This window comes from Carassius carassius, chromosome 16 (genome assembly GCF_963082965.1).
Source record: "Carassius carassius chromosome 16, fCarCar2.1, whole genome shotgun sequence".
In the NCBI taxonomy this organism is placed as follows: Eukaryota; Metazoa; Chordata; class Actinopteri; order Cypriniformes; family Cyprinidae; genus Carassius; species Carassius carassius.
The window spans coordinates 27862646-27880292 of record NC_081770.1 but is presented as its reverse complement, the minus strand read 5'-3'; the positions used below and the strand labels follow the sequence as shown (position 1 = coordinate 27880292).

At 35.5% G+C, this 17647-nt stretch overlaps 2 protein-coding genes across 2 annotated transcripts; both read right to left on the bottom strand.

Moving 5' to 3' along the window:
- Window positions 1-263: 263 nt before the first annotated feature.
- Window positions 264-10308, bottom strand: LOC132160071 (protein SEC13 homolog). Its single transcript, XM_059569768.1, has 9 exons — window positions 10147-10308; window positions 9102-9146; window positions 8907-9022; window positions 8620-8771; window positions 8398-8531; window positions 6218-6351; window positions 5522-5642; window positions 5138-5284; window positions 264-737 (listed from the first exon to the last, which is right to left on the bottom strand). Exons 1-9 carry the CDS (start codon window positions 10147-10149, stop codon window positions 627-629), a joined length of 963 nt encoding a protein of 320 aa, XP_059425751.1. The 5' UTR covers window positions 10150-10308; the 3' UTR covers window positions 264-626.
- A 5002-nt stretch (window positions 10309-15310) lies between these two features.
- Window positions 15311-17609, bottom strand: LOC132160072 (large ribosomal subunit protein eL32). Its single transcript, XM_059569769.1, has 4 exons — window positions 17481-17609; window positions 16738-16838; window positions 15851-16032; window positions 15311-15488 (listed from the first exon to the last, which is right to left on the bottom strand). The coding sequence occupies exons 2-4, from the start codon at window positions 16831-16833 to the stop codon at window positions 15359-15361; spliced, it is 408 nt and encodes a 135-aa protein (XP_059425752.1). The 5' UTR covers window positions 16834-16838; window positions 17481-17609; the 3' UTR covers window positions 15311-15358.
- Between the last annotated feature and the right edge of the window lie 38 nt (window positions 17610-17647).

Below are 17647 nucleotides of genomic sequence, written 5' to 3'. Positions count from 1 at the left end.
AAACCAAATTGTGCTAATTGCACAAATTTGTACAAAGGACCACCCCTAACTCCGCCCCTAAGCTGACCTCTTACACAAATCGCACAATAACATACAAGCAAAGTCGTACGAATTAGCCACCTCATAAAATACATACGAATTGGTGGTGGGATAGTGTTGTATATTCTCACAATACATTCTTTATAACCATTATATTGTACATAATAAAAAAAAAAAAAAAAAAACAATTTAATGAAATTATTAAGAAGAAGAAAACAAATTAGTTATAGTTTAAGATATAAAACTTTATTATGCAATGGTCGTGTTGGTCTTTAAGTCACTAATGTCACTAAAGTCCATTGCGCAAATTTATTTGGACCATCTTTCAACTCTATCAACTTTGTATTACTTCATGAATCATTTTTTTTACAAATAATGCAAATCAGCTCAAACATCCTGTTTGGAAATGAACCAATAGAAACAATCGAATAAAAAAAAAAATTATTCACAGAAAAGTTGAAAACCAAAACAAAAATTTCATATCCGCTGATATTTCATATCTGGGAGTGAGATGCACTTTTATCATTTAAGAAAAGTCTTTGAGGGCCGAACGATGTCTGATTGGAGGTGTGAGAGGAAGACAGACTTCACTGCTCGTTCTGCTGGCTGTCTGTGATGGAGCTCACGGCCCCCTGGCCTTTGTTGACGTCACTGATACAAGCCCACTGTCCATCCACTGACTCCTTCCACAGGGTCACCTATACACATAAGTCAATTTGAAGAATAGTAAATGACGTGCTTTTCAATTTTGGTTGAACAATCTCTATTAAAACACCACCAGGTTAGGCATCAAATTTACAGTTAATATCAATTTAAGTGGGTGTTTTATTTGTCATTAAACTTGAACAAAAATGTGATTATCTACTCTTGAAATAGTTCACTCAAAAAATAAATTTGCTTAAATGTATTCACCCTCAGGCCATCCATGTAGACAAGTTAGTTTCTTCGTCGGAACAGATTTGGAGAACTTTAGCAGTACACTGTTTGCTCACCAATGGATGCTCTGCAGTGAATGGGTGCCGTCAGAATGAGAGTCCAAACAGCTGATAAAAACATCACAATAATCCACACCACTGCAGTCCATCATTTCTTACAAACATGTATCTTCTCGATTTAAAACATGGACTGGAGTGGTAGATTATTGTGATGTTTTTATCAGCTGTTTGGACTCATTCTGACGGCACCCATTCACTGCAGAGCATCCATTGATGAGTAAGTGATGAAATGCTGATTTCCTTCAAATCCATTCCCATTAAGAAACAAACCAATCTACATCTTGGATGGTCTGAAGCAGACTACATTTTCAGCAAGTTTTCATTTTTAGGTTAACCATTTCTTTAAAATTGTCTATAAGTGCTTTGAACTTCAGTTAAAAACAAATAATAATAAATAAAACCTTTCAAACTGTCAATTTGAATCAATTAATTGGAAACTTAATATATAAATAAGCAATAATAATATGCAATTAAAATAAATCTGGGTAATCTACTTGTTATTACAATATATTGGGGATAAGAATATTCTTTTCAATATGTAATATATACTACACTGTAACTATACTGTATTTAGTTCTTTACGCATTTTGAATTGAATTTGCTACAGTAGTTGATTTGAAAAGCAATCTTAAGCAATTTCAGAGTAAATGTATATATTATTGTTAACATTTTCTGTGTTTTTAAAGAGATACTTTTATTCAGACAGGATGTGATAAATTGACTGGTTAGACGGGTTAGAGGCCACTAGGAAAAGGCAAACATGTCTTCCTGTTCCAGGGACAGCGATGCAATCTTGCTCATCTTGGTGGGGTATGATAATTTTTGCAAGCCAACAAGTTAATGACATATCATTAGTACAAAAAAACTAAAAAACAAACATTGCCTGCTTTAGCTGCCTAGAACCACATAGTCAGGACTGTATTTAACCTGCGCTTATTTTCAAAGCCCTTTTGCATTCTTTAACTGTCTGTTTTATAAATGCATCAGATAATGGCACCTTCATCTGAGAGTAAATAGCTTGACCCGCCGCTCGCCGTTGTGAATAATTACAAGGCACAGCATCTCACCGAAAGCACAACAACCCAGAGTCTTCATTTAAATACTGGCGACATCGAGGACCCATTGCCTCACGCTGGGCCAAGCACTGGGTGACTTAACCTCGGTCATTAATTCCTGAACCTGAGAGAGCTTTAATAGTCAGGCACTGTAAAATGAGTAATGATGCTGCGTAAATGCAGTGCTGTAAGCTGCCCACATGCTTCAGCGGAGCATCTTCACTCCGTAATCCCACAGGACGAGAGCCAAAGACTGTCAACATAAGTTTCATGGTGAAAAGTGAATGAATTTGTCAGAGAACATTCACGGCCTGTCCTTTAGTTGGTGACGGGATGAATCATGTTTGGCGCACAGCGTCCTGGAGGACATCCAGCCTTTAGTATGAGACCATTTGTTAGCATTATTAAGAAGTGTTATTTCAGTACTACTGAGAAACTATAATGGTTTTTATTGTTAGTTTACATTAGTTTTAGAAAATTAGCTACAATTTTAGTGAAGTGTTTTTTTTTGTAAATTTTAGTAGCTAGTTTTTGTTGTTTTTTAAGGAGCTATTGTAAATTAAGTAAATTAATTTAATAGTGATATGTTTTTGTCTTTTATTTCTCTATGTAGTTTTTATGAATTTGTAGTTTTAATTAAAATTTTAGTATATTACATTAAACAAACAAAAATTAGAAGGGTATTTTAGCAACAAGCTAAAATAAGATAATTTTCAGTAAAATTTTTATTTAAATTTCAAGGAAGTTTCTTTTTTCTTTTCTTTTTTTAACCAGTTTTAGTTCTGTTTAACTGCCCGTTTTTATGAACAGATTTAAAATGTTACATTAAAAATATGTATTATATAATAAAAGCAAAAAATACTAAGCAAGTAACATTTATTTTGGTAAATATTTTTTTATATATTTTTTAGTGCTGTCAACGCATGCGATTAATTTTTGTCTGGTTTAACGTGTCAAAATATTTAATGCAATTAACGCAGCATCCATATTTTCTGCCATCCGTTGGCTAGCTTTACATTATATGATCACGCTCTTATTCATTTAAATGCTTTTAAACATTTCAAGCGCGGCAAGACAAAAGAGAATGCGCTGTCTGTGAATGCCCTTATGTGACACATACACACGTACACACACACACACACACACACACACAATGCATAGACAGGGCGCCAGAATCCAGTTCTCTTAAGCGCTTGAACTAACAATAAACATCCCAAAGTGCCAGTTTTGTCGATTATCCTCATAAGAGCAATCTTAAATGATTTATATAAAGTCTAAAATGAACAAAAAGAGTTGTGAGAGAATGAGGCGAGATCCATAGACAGTATATAAACGGTGAGATCCGCGTGTCTGTCTGCTCTTAAAGGGACAGCAGCCAATAAAGCTTCCTGTCAGTAAAGTTAAAGAACAAAGGGAACAGAGAAAATGACTCACTGCTCTTGACTAAATAACTTTTGTAGCTTTAATAAGGATTAACTATTTAATTTATAGTTTATGCAGTGCAGACTGCATATAACTTTGATAACTTTATTACATTTCTGTATATTTCCTAACTGTTAAGACAGGAAGGGCAGGAGTAAACATGACATTTATTATGGGTTTATGTTAGCATTGTTTTAAGTTTACTTAAATTAAAAACTGTTATATTTTTGAAGCCTAATAATAAATGTAAAAACAAAAAAAAAATCAGTAGCTGTATTAATATCAGTAATACTGGCCTTCATTCATAAAAAGATGCCATTTAAACAAGTATTTAAAATATACTGTCTTTATGTTGTTTCTACATTAATTTGATTAACTGTGAAATTATTACATTAAAAAATATATTAAAAACGTACAAAAACATTTCTTTTTTTATTGCGATTAATCACAGAAAAAATTTGTGATTAATCTAGTTAAAGTTTTTAATCGATTGACAGCACTAATATTTTTTTTCTCCATGTTTTTGACAGATGTTTTTTCATCTCATCAAGGCTGCTTTTATTTGATCTAAATTATAATACAGTAATATTGTGAAACATTTTCACGGTTTAAAAATAACTTCTCTATTTGAATATGTTTTAAAAATGTTATTTATTTCTGTGAAGCAAAGCTGAATTATCAACATCATTACTGCAGTCTTCAGTGTCTAATGATCCTTCAGAAATCATTTTAATATGGTGATTTGCTGCTCAAGAAATGTTGGGTTGTTGGGCATTATGTTGGGCATTATGTTCTATAGTCATATCATCCTATTGTCAGCCTGTGAGATCGCTCATACATTGTGCTAATTTATTTAATTCACTCACTCAGTTTCACAGCCAAAGAGTGAACCAACCTCAAAGGCTAAAAGCTCCCTAATGTTAGTCTCTTATATCTCTTATACTTACAACGCATGTGAATTTGCACATTTGCGAGTCAGAACTCGTCATGACTCATCTAAACACCTCTGATTGTCCACTGCATTCATAAACTCAGCATAATCGTGTATGTATGGTATGACGCACAATACTCTAAAGATGCGTAAAAAGAAATATGATGGAACAGATAAGCCCTAATGGTAATTAGATAATAATACTAGTCTAATAATAATAATAATACAATCGTCTGCCACAGGTGATATCTCTGACTTTTGTCGATACATGATACTATCGTCTATCAGCAGAATAAACCCTAATTACTAATTAATTTGAAAGAATTATTTTGTAATAAAAAAAGCATCTCTGCTAAATAAAAATATTAATGTCATTTAAAAAAAAAAAAATAATAATAATAATAATAATAATAATATATATATATATATATATATATATATATATATATATATATATATATATATATATATATAATCTATATTTTAGTGAGTATATGTATTTTATGAAGTATATCTTTATTGTATAATTTTTTGTTCTTATTTTAAACATTTTGAATGTCATTTTCATAATTTGGTTGACTGAAAAAGCCATTTTAAGTAGTTTGAGGGTAAATACATCATTTTCATTCCTGATCAACCACTTCTTTAAATCCAGACTCTAGGGTGGTACTGGAAAGCTATAACCGAGCACATACTTTGTTGTCTCCTCCCGACACGGCCAGGATGTTTCCTGTGATGGACCAGCTCACATGCCACACCACATCATTGAATTTGTGGAGAAGTTTGGCCGTCCAGGTGTTGCCTGCTGGGTCGTCACATGTCCAGATAAACACACGACCATCCTGTAGTGCAATATAACAATATAAGACATTTATGCATATTCCAGATGCTATTATCTACCTTACATAGATTACATACATTACTAAGGAATCAAACACATGGCTTTGCCAGGAATATATATCGTTTTTAGTTTAGAATAAAAATAAACTTAATTCAATTTAATTTAACTAGAATGTACCAATTATTGTTCACAGTCACATGCAGCACAATATTTAGAGTAAGCACTTGGCTGTGATCACCTGTGAGCAGCTGGCGATTGAGCTGGTCGGCAGACCAATGGAAGGAGCCCAGCCAACATCTCTCACCCAATCACTGTGTGCCTCCAGCTTCTGGTCCTCTTTCCACTGGCCGTCCTCTTCCCTGGGAAGAAAAACAGGATTGTCAGCACACTGTCTTAATTCAGAGATATTTGCAGGCTGATTTATCGCTTCAAATATCATTGGCTCAATAAGAATCTAGCATGTTATCATATTTGGAAATGGAGAACACGCACAGGCAACCCAAAGTATGTAATGATTAGGAATCATAATGTTTTAATATATATATATATAATTTCTTCAGCATTAAATCAGCAAATTAGAACGATTCCTGAATGATCATGTAACACTGAAGACTGGAGTAATAACGCTGAAAATTCAGCTTTAATCACAGGAATAAATTACATTTTAGAATATTTTCAAATAGAAAAGGGTACTTTAAAATCGGAATAACTTTTCAGAATATTACTGTGAGCATCAGAGAATTTAAAAAAATATCTATATATAATAATAATAATAATAATAATAATAATAACTCTCCAGAATAAATATAACATTTTATTTTCATTCATTTTTTTCTATTTAATTTTGTATGGGTCTATTGGTGTCCAAGTGTGACAGTAAAAGCTGCCAGCAGGTGCTCGTCACTGTACTCTCTAAAACAAGGGCTGCCCTCACTTCCACAGCTTGACCAGATTGTCACAGCCTCCAGACACAAATCTCTTGATGTAGCTGGGCTTCTGTCCTGTTGGCTGCTCAATAAGACTCCCTGGGACAACAGCTGGGGCCCAACTCACAGCGTTACAGCCGATCTGCCAGAGAGAAGAGGGAAACCATTAGAAAAATAACTCAAATAATAGGATGCAGCACAACAAACAGGGCCAGTCTTGTATGACATCTACTACACTCGGCTGAAGCCTCCATTTTGCATGTCTATAAAGACTTCTTGTCCAATCAGCACTGATGAATATTTAAAAAAAATAAAAATAAAATAAAAGTAATTACTTAAAAGTAAATACTTTATTTTTCAAATATCCTTGTTACATGTACTTAATATTATAATAACACGAAAGTATGGATAATTACATGCAAGTAACCCCGAGCCAAACCCTAACCCTATACGTAAGTACATGTAGTTAATTAATATTACTCAGTACTTAAATGTATGATTTCACTGTAACAAGGACACCTTAAAATAAAGTGTAAACAAAAGTGTCTATTGCATCATCGATATTTCACTGTAGAATCTGAAATTTCAAGTTCTAAAGTTTTCTAAATACAAGTTTAAGATCTAAAGGTCTTTGCACACTGAGTCCAAATTTTCATATGCATTTTTTTGCATTAATCATCGTCACTCACAGAAACCTTGCACACAAGAGACAAAATGCTTGCAACCGATGCGAAAAATGCTGAAAATCGAACCCGATACAAATGTTTTTATGACGGACTAAAAGTTTCAGAGGCAGTGTAATTGTATTTATTTTTTATGGTTTGAAAACTTCAGACTCAGTGTGCAAAAACCTTACTCGTTTCAATTAAAAAGGGGTTAAATATAGTAATAATAACATAGTAAGTTATTACATAGTAATAACACCAAAACTGCTAATTTCTGAACATTTATTTATCATGAAGTGAAAGTGAAGTGACATTCAGCCAAGTATGGTGACCCATACTCAGAATTTGTGCTCTGCATTTAACCCATCCGAAATGCACACACACAGAGCAGTGAACACACACACACACACTGTGAACACACACCCGGAGCAGTGGGCAGCCATTTATGCTGCGGCGCCCGGGGAGCAGTTGGGGGTTCGATGCCTTGCTCAAGGGCACCTCAGTCGTGGTATTGAGGGTGGAGAGAGAACTGTACATGCACTCCCCCCACCCACAATTCCTGCCGGCCCGGGACTCGAACTCACAACCTTTCGATTGGGAGTCCGACTCTCTAACCATTAGGCCACGACTTCCCCAGTTGAGAACTTTTTAATCTGATACAATATGGTTTTAGTTGAAAAATATGAAGATATGATTGTTTTATAAGCTCACATTCCAGCGGGTCAAAATGGACCCGGGAATGCATGCATGCATTTTATATATATATATATATATATATATATATATATATATATATATATATATATATATATATATATATACATACATACATGCATACATATTTATATACATATATGTACGTATGTATGTATACACACACACACACACGTATGTATGTATATATATATATATATATATATATATAAAAATATGTATGTATATAAATATTCACATTCACCGTGTTTTGTTTTTATGCCACTGACTGGACAAAGCAGAGTCATGTGGCTACACACGCGGTAGTATGCTTTTAAGGGGGAAGTATTAGGATTAAAAAACCTAAATAACCGACATGGGAAAATTAAGTCAGTAAGAGGTTCTGAATTTCGATTACTTTTCGATTAATCATCCAGCCCTAATATATATATATATATATACATACAATTTAATTAAGCAAAATTCATATTTATTATTTATTTAAGTTATTTTGTTAAATATAGTAATAAGGTGATAAAAACATACAAAAACTTTAAATCTTCGCACTTTTTCACATTAAATGAAAAGTTTTTGATCAGACACAATCTGGTTTTAGTCTATTACAGTTATACAAGCTATTAGAATGCATTTAGGAGGTTATTCTAAATAATAATAACAGTAATAACGAAAAAATAAATGTAATTACACACATTTATATAAAATCTACAACTTATGTATATATAGTAGTAACAGTAATAATCAAATAATGATTAGATCCCTGTAGAGGTGTATTTTAAGATATTATGGTCGTACATCAAGGCTAAACTCACTGTATGCGCGTTGTTGATCTTCTTAATATCCCAGTGTCCATCTCCAGAGCAGGTCAGCACAGAAATGGCACCGTCTGAGCTGCCACAGGCCAGAAACAAGCCGAAGTCATGCGGCCCCCAGCAAACAGAGTTCACTGCGGGAGAACAAACGTGTGATTGTCCACATCGGGATGCACTTCTGCGTGCCAGTGTTTGATACGGGAGTCAAAAGCGTGATGTTACCGGACGAGTCGTGGCCGGTGTATTCATACATCTTGTCCCAGGTGCCGTTCTCCTCCTTCCAGATGATCACCTTCCTGTCGTAGGAGCAGGATGCCAGGATGTTGCCGTACATGGGGTGAGCCCAGGCCACCTGCCACACCGGACCCTCGTGACTGCCCAAAGACATCAAAACAATTGAACTAGATATCTGTTATAAGCTCATCTATTTACTATGGCTTTGAATTCCTCGGGCAATTAATCATTAGATGTCTTTAGGTATCTTTGAAGCCCTAGTTTGATGTACTCACCCCCTCAGATCAGCCACGAGGATCTGGCCTCCGTTCTTGACGTCAAAGATCTTCACAGAGCGATCGGAGGAGCAGGTGGCCAGTCTGGTGCCGTAATAGTCCATCTGAGCATCATGCTGAAAACACGAGGATAAAACAGGGTTAAAACGCTAGGAAAGATGCAGATGCAGTAGAGGCAAAGGAGGAGACACTCACGATCATGTCCTCATGTGAGGTGTCCACTGTGTTGATGACTGAAACCTGAAAGACACAAGACCACAGATGTGCTCGTTACATAGCTATCAACAGATTTTAGTGTGTTTTATACATTAAGTATGTGTCAGATCTAACTGACATTAGTAGAATTGGTGATATTATCATGCATTATCTGAATATATTTCAATAAACACAGTCATGTATAAAAGGTATATGCCACTAATCAATCATTTTAAAATCTCATTATTATTATTATTTAATAATTATTCATCATGTAATTAACTAAACTCAATTGAAAAATACTAATATATGCCATGACTCGTTCATTACAATATATATTTAAATATAATGCAAAAATAAGTCATTTATTTTACTTGTTTTTCTGCATATACTGCCATATGCAAACACTTATTTGTTTGTTAGCTTTATTCATAAAGCAATCAAATGAATTAAATATTTTAATCGATTGACAACACTAATACTACACAAAAATATAAGCCTTGAAGTAATTTATTATTTTCCTGCAAATACTGATATGTGCGATTATTTACTTGTTTATTTATTTAATAATTTATTACGTAATTCACTGATTTTTTTATCAACTGACAGAATTATATAATATAATACTAAAACTTAATATACAAAAACTATAAATATGTAAAATGATACCATGGTCAAAAACAGAAAGCAAGGTATTTTAAATTGACAGGTCATTAAACTAATATATATATATATATATATATATATATATATATATATATATATATATATATATATATATATATATATATCGGATCATTTTATTTAATCAGAGCTGTTTTATAAAGATAATATAATCACAACTACACAACAAAAAGTTTGTTTTAATCTCAGAAACAGTTTTGATATCTAAAAATGCGTTTTAATTTCGATCAGGTCACTTAACTTACTGTAAAACTACAGAGAGCGGATTTGTTTAGCTGTTTACATTCATCAGCTCAAGAACTACCGGGTTTAAACAAATATCTGAGAAGAATCAAAGCCCAGTCAATAATGCACCGCTCACCATGTTTGATTATATCGCTCCGACAGGCAGCTTCGCCGCTGAACCCTTCAGAAAGTGTCCTGTTTGCTCTTCAGAACTCCAGAAATGAATTTACTGATAATATTTCCGACGTGGCAGACAGCGCTCAGTGCGGACTGTGTCCTCGCCGCTAAACGCTCCGGGTGGAACCAAATAAAGGTTCCGATTCATGTTTCCCTTCCGCGCCCTGCATTTCACACTGATTCCAGCAGCAGAAGACAGCAAAGCGTGTTTAAATGTTAATATATCGCTCATGTCCAGTGTCCAGCCAGGTGCTATGATCTTGATCAAGCTCAACTTTCTGTATGATTTTTTTTTATTGCGCCAATGTCACCTTTTACATTTCCAATCTTTTGGGGAAAAAAAACATTAGGTAAAACTAGGAGAGTGTGCTGTAGACGCATGTTTGAGACTCATGACTCAAACATAGGCCAATGACAAAGCAACGGCCTAAAAACATTTTATATCCGAATAATTTTCAGATTCATACTACTATAACATGCTTAAGTGGAAACCACTGATAAGCTTCTACTAAATATAATGTAGAAACTATAAAATAGAAACTTTCTGTAAAGCTGGAGAATGCACATTGACATTTGTGACTGAAAATTATCAGGATTCCTTCAGAATTCAGTTTCTAATTTGTTGTTCTCAAACGATTTTGCTATGTAAGATTTTAATTGCTTGCTATCAGTTGTGCTATATCTTGGTAGTATTAATTTACCATAGTAAAACCATGTTTTGGACATGCAATATCAGTGCTGGATAGATATAGGCTACATACAAATTGTAGTCTGTTACTGATGAAAGATTATGTTACGAAAACTGTAGTTAATTACGTAATCTAGGTTTTGCATTTTACATAATGCATTTTGACTACTTTTTAGGTTACTTTTTACTTTTAGCATTTTAAAATGTACTGTACTCTAATCACAAGTACTGAACTTAATTTTTGAAATGTGATAACATAATCCAGATTACATGTAATCAGTTGCTACCCTGACTACCCTGGGACAAGTCCAGCATGGGCCTGAAGACCGTCATCGCCGAACTGCCACCTTCATCACAAGATTCAACCATTATATTCATCACATACACAATTATAAAGAGCATATATAACCAGCAGTGAAATGTAAGGTATCTGCAGGTATCAAGATGATATTAGAGAAAGTTCCATCTTTTTGGGATCTTTAGTCATAGCTGTTGTATTGCGTTGAAGGTTTGAGCCTCACATGACTGTAGGAAGATCACGTCCCAGTTGACCAGAGCATTGGGAAATGCAAGACGATGTGTCCATTCAGCTGGAGGCTTTGGATGTTCTCTAAGACATATTGGGTAGGTTGGTCCAAATGTCTTGTACGTGCATGTACAGTCGAGGTCAAAAGTTTACATACACCTTGCAGAATCTGCAAAATGTTCATTATTTTCCCAAAATAAGAGGGATCTGGAAATGACTGAACAAAAACCACTAATGTTAGATTAAAAAATCAAGTTTGTGTAGCTATGAGATGAGGCAGATGGCGGATGTTTTTCACAGTCAGCACACTTGTGATCTATAGAGGTGATGAATACAGTGACGATGGTGACATGAGCTGGAAGGTGCGGCGTTCCTCTGTGAAATGTCTGGAGGCGATAATCAGCAGCCGCTTGGATCTGCTGGTGGAGCTCTACGGATCCGTAAGCCCAACGTTGGTGTCCCTCTTCAAAGAGCGTGAGGAGAAAGTTAAAACTGACATTTTCGTAACAGAAATGCAGTTGAAAGTTTTGCACAAAGCTCACATTTCTCCTTCGCGGAGGCACAAGTTTAAAGAAGACTGCTCACCAATGTGCCCGAAATGTAAAACAGAGGAAGGAGATCGTATTCACTGTTTCTGGTCTTGTAAGGAGATTCAGAAGTTTTGGGTTATGGTTGAACAACAACTTAATGCTATCTTATCTATTAATATTGGCTACGGTCCAAAACACATGTTGCTTGGAATATATGATGACATGGTTATAGACAAACATAAAAAGACACTTTGCAAGTTCCTTACATTCTGTGCAAGAAAATGTATTCTTTTGAACTGGTTAGTTGATAAAGCCCCTTCTAGGTCACTTGGGCACAGGGTTATATTGGAATACGTTTCATTCGATTATCTAACCTGTGCATCTTATAAAGATGTCCTATTTTATAGAAGGTGGGACCCATTTCATATATATTTGGGCTTAGATATATCCTCTTTTCTTATTAGAAGGTTTGTTTAAGGTTTAAATGTGTGGCACATTGGTGCAAAAAATATGTAAGATATATTGTTTGTATGATTATACCATTCTCTATTTCATTTATTTCTTAAACTGATTTACTGTGGTAAGCCATATCATTATTATTATTTTAATTTTTTTATTCATTTTATTTGATTGATTTAACCTTTTCTTTCTCTCGTTCTTTTGTTTGATTCAAATTTTGTTTTGTAATGTTTACAATTCTTTTAATACATTTCATAAAAATAAAAAAAACTGACATTTTCTCAGACCGCGTGGCTTTGCTCAGACAGACCGGACACCTTTGTGGTCTTACTTTGGGCACGGAGGGTAAAGAGGAGCCTGCAGTTTGTCTCTTGAAGAAACCTACTAATATAGGTAAAAAATAGTTGGCCTACTTATGTTTGCAGGTTATTTATCCAGCTTAGATGTAGCATCCGGTGCATATCTCCTAAAAACAGCTCTCACAGGTACCAACCATTGTAAAAGCCTTACACCAACAGCTAAAGGAGAAAAGAATGAGATGTAGGCAAGGCTGCTTCAGTCTTTTGACAGAGATGGCCAATGTACTGCCTGGTTAACTAGCAGAACACATACCAGCCCCTCATTCCAGGTCTGAAACCTCTAAAAGAGGTTTAGCATAAATGCTATGCTAACACAAAGTACTGAGTTACCAATAGTAAACTGAATCCTGACATTAAGGACAAACAGATTTGGAAGTTTGTTTTGACGTGTCCAGTGTAAACAGCTTTAAATAGTTGAAGGATGATCCATGACTATCGTCACACCTCTTGTACACTTGGTGTAAGAACAGCTATAACATGTTTATTTCAAGTTGTGTAATGGACACTAAGTTCTGCTCAGTGATGTTCTTTTCTTGCTCTTGCTGTAGCTGCAACAAATACATAAGTCTTTCAAGTTGACGTTGGACCTTTTGCATCCAGTTGTGCTTTTTAAAGGGTTAATCAAAAAATGAAACTTTAACAAACACACAAACTCACAATCATGTCGTTTCAAACCTGTAAGACGTTGGTTCATCTTTGGAACACAAATTAAGATATTCATGATGAAATCCGAGAGCTTTCTGACCCTCCATAGACAGAAATGGTACTAACATGGTCAAGGATGAGAAAGGTAAGGAACTTCGAAGGGCAGAAAAAACTGAAGGGAGTCACAATGGAAGCCTTTGGTTCTCCTAATGAGATAAAAATATCTTTTCAGAGGTACAAAGCACAATAAAAATGGCATATAAACCAATGTTGTTGGGAACACTGATAAACAAAAACTAAAAGTAATTAAAATTCTTTGTTAAATTTGACTGAAACTTAAATTACGGCACATTTGATCACATCTCGGGTTGAGATGGGCCTCTTCAAGCACACAGTAGATGATGGGTTGGACGTCCCCAATGTATGTACACCCTGCTGGACAACTGCCTGGACTGTTTGGACATTTTAATTTCTGAAACATGTTCTGAAAATGCACTTACTTTAATGTCAGTGCATTTTCATTGTGGTTATGGTAGAATGGATAACATTATGCTTAAATGTCCAATACATTACACTGGATTGAAATGTGTGTGTGTATATACAGGGGTGTCGGACTAGGGGCAAAACCAGTACTGATTACCAGGGCCCCAAATGAAGAGAGGGCCCTTGAAAAGTCTGGAATATACATTTTATTTTACCTGGATATTTTCATGGGGGCCCATCAGGACTGCCCATGCATAGGGCCCGGGATCTTGTGCAACACCCCTGTGTGTATATGTATATATGTATATATATATATATATGAAGAGTTCAAATGCAAGAGCCTCTAAGTGCCATCTGAAATTTTCATCTAAAATTAGGATTTTTATCAGGCTCCTATATTTATGTTGTTGTTTCACTTTAATAGCCTGGACAAGGACCTGCACATTGCCATTAAAGTAAAATGACTCAACCGAAGCATAGGAGCTTGATAAAAATCCTAATTTTAGATGGCACTTAGAGGCCTTTGCATCTGAACTCTTCATTATATATATATATATATATATATATATATATTATATTCAAGTTCAAATTTACTGTAAAGAAAATGTATTGTACTATTTTTATATAAAATAAATTTTAATGTTTTAATCCAAAATTGCTATAAAATAAAGCCTCATGTCTCCATAAGTTGTTCCAAATTTTAAGTTGATATAAAAAAATATTGGGTATATGGAGGTTCCTATGCAATTTTGTATAGGTGTTATACCACAAACAGTCACCAGGTGCAATACAAACCCCCCCTGAAAAAATGTTTTCTATCAGAAATGTTCAATCAGGTAACAGGCCAAATATTAACGGGTCTGGGCGGGTGCGAATTTAATTTTTATGTTATCACGGGTAATGGGTCGGATCTGCTGCTGAACTTTGCGGGTGCTGGTCTCCAAAAATGGACCCGTGCATTCTACACCCAGAGCTGTAAGGACATATTTAAGCTGACTTGTTCCTTCACCACCCTATCAGGCGATGACTTTCCAGGCAGCATTTGTGCAGAAAGGAATATCTAAAAACAAATGAGCTTGAGGCAACATAAGTTTAACGATCAACAACAAAACAGAACGATTCAGTGAGAACCAAGAGAATATTACTGACACTAATTTCTCGCTTGGAAATGACTTCGCTCAATTGTCAGAAACGCATAGGATTTTGCGATACCACAGGAAGCAGCAAAAAAAAAAAAAAAAAAAAAAAATTCAATCAGATCTCTCAGCAGACAGGATGTGACACGGTCGGTGAAGTCACACATGCCTTCTTATCTCTGCATCCTGCCCACAGAGACATTTTCAGCTTTTGGATGCGTGACAGATTGGAGACATTCAAAGCGAGCAGTGAACAGGGTTGCAAACCTCATATCTTCACTATAAATAAAACAAGAGTAGTTGACACTTTTTCCACTTTATTGTAAAGACCAGAAGGTAACCAGATTATTCATTCTCCTCGCTGCGGAGTCTGGCGTTGGGGTTTGTGACCTTAATGGCCAACTGAGCGGCCCTCTCCACAATGATCTTCCTGTTCTTTGAAGAAACGTTGTGGGCGATCTCTGCACAATGGGACCTAAAGAGAAGGAAAAAAAATGACCTTGAGTTAAAAACGATATTAAATAAGCAACTGCAGCATTCGTCATTGAAACTCAAGTCATCCGTTCACACAGACTTAACCTAGCTCTATTCATTAGAGGAGACCCAAACACAAGCGCTAGTCACTTGTAGCAGATTATCTTCCACCTGCTGGCTATGACAAGAGCTAGAGGTGGAATGGGCATTTCCTCCGCTGTGATATTTCTATGAATACAACACCTGAGATGAATACGGGCAATTCAGCAGGTATGATCAGAGAGATACTGATACTGACAGTGCAAACCGCTCTAAACTAATCAGATCTAGTGACACACATTAAAACATACACAGGGTGCTTACTTGTTGCTCATCATGAGGACTTCAAGTTCCTTGACATTGTGGACCAAAAACTTCCTGAATCCAGAGGGCAGCATGTGTTTGGTCTTCTTGTTACTCCCATAACCGATGTTGGGCATCAACATCTGCCCCTTGAAGCGCCGGCGCACTCTGTTGTCAATACCTCTGGGCTTCCTCCAGTTTTTCTGTGGAGAGATCATTCATATTAGATCAAGGATGTGATTGAAAGCTAAATTTACTTTGAGTGCTCTGTTAAAAGAAGCAGGAAAGAATACTGAATTACTTTAGCTGATCTCTTAAAATGAATAAACGTTTTGGACCGTGGTGTTGGATTTGACAACCACTCAAGAAGATGTGAGGACTCGCTACAAGTGCGCTTCCTAAACAATGACGCTCCATGTTTTGACTAGCAATTGTGGAAGATAACTGCACTCACAAAAAAAGGAAACGTGGCTGAAAGCACAAAATACTGTAGGACTTGAAATGAAACTTAACTAAAATCAGGTGTTCCTAATTACTACACATTTAAGTAAATGTAAATAAGTTAACACGAAATTAAACCAATGTTTTTAGACACTAGGAGGTCAAAATTAAACGCACGCATGGAATATTTTTTCACAAGATCTGTAGCATGCACTTCAACAACATACCAGTTTCTGTAGATATGCATTTTTGTAAAAAACAAATGGAAATCACACTTGGTTTAACTACTAAAAATAATTAAAAAAAAGCTTTCCACAGAGTTTAGCCCGGTGCAAACTAGTAAAACAGGTTTCAGAGATGCATGATTTTAATAAGAGGAATATACTTGTGATCCTATCATCTCCTAACATTAATCTTAATTTAAATCTGACATTAATTAAATGTCTTCAACTTCTCGATATTCGCACCTTGATCTTGACATAGCGGTCGGACTGATGTCTGATGAACTTCTTGGTCCTTTTCTTGAGGATTTTAGGTCTGGTGAGGGGTCGGAGTTGAACCATGATGCCTACAGAGCCAACATGCAGAAAAGAAAGAGACAAGGAGTTTAAAATAACATACACTTACACATTTAAGAAAGTCTTAAGTCATTCTATATAAACAGTCAAGACATACTTTGACATGAAACGTTAGCATGAACATTAGCAATGTTAGCCAGCCTGTAAAACCTTCACCAAAGACCTTTTATGTCAACAAAAATGAGCAAATTACAGCATGCGATGAAACCGAAATAAATGATTAAGCGTAAGGCACTTTTATAGTTTAAGCTACGGTAGAAATGTGAAGTTTAAACGTTAAACGGCGCATCATGTAAAACACATGCCACAAGCACTCAAAACGAGATGTTATATTAGGCGTCTGAAAGTCTAAATCATCTATTTTAAGTATAAAAGGTCTCTTTTGTGGTGTTAAAGCGCGCGGAGAGGTGTTTAACATGTATTTGTGTCTTCATCTTCACACACATCACAGCGATGGCCGCCGTGTACAGACCCGTGTGAAGGTGTAAACAAACATCGCTTATTCTTTCACTCCCCGAGCCTCAATTTCAGCACGATTAAACAGAGTGAACACTAACGAGGCGCCATGCACTGAAAACACGTTTATTTTATTAACAATATTAAAGGATGAATCGAGATTATACTCCGCTCACCGTTGGGCCTGCCTCTACCGAAGACAGTCCTGAAGAAGAGAAGGAAGTGACGCAGCGACGCTCTGGAAATAACACCCGGCAGCGGAAGTCAAAGATCCTGCTCCGAAATGTGGCCCTCCACAACATTTTGTTTATTTATGTATATAAAAAAACGATGTACGTTGCAT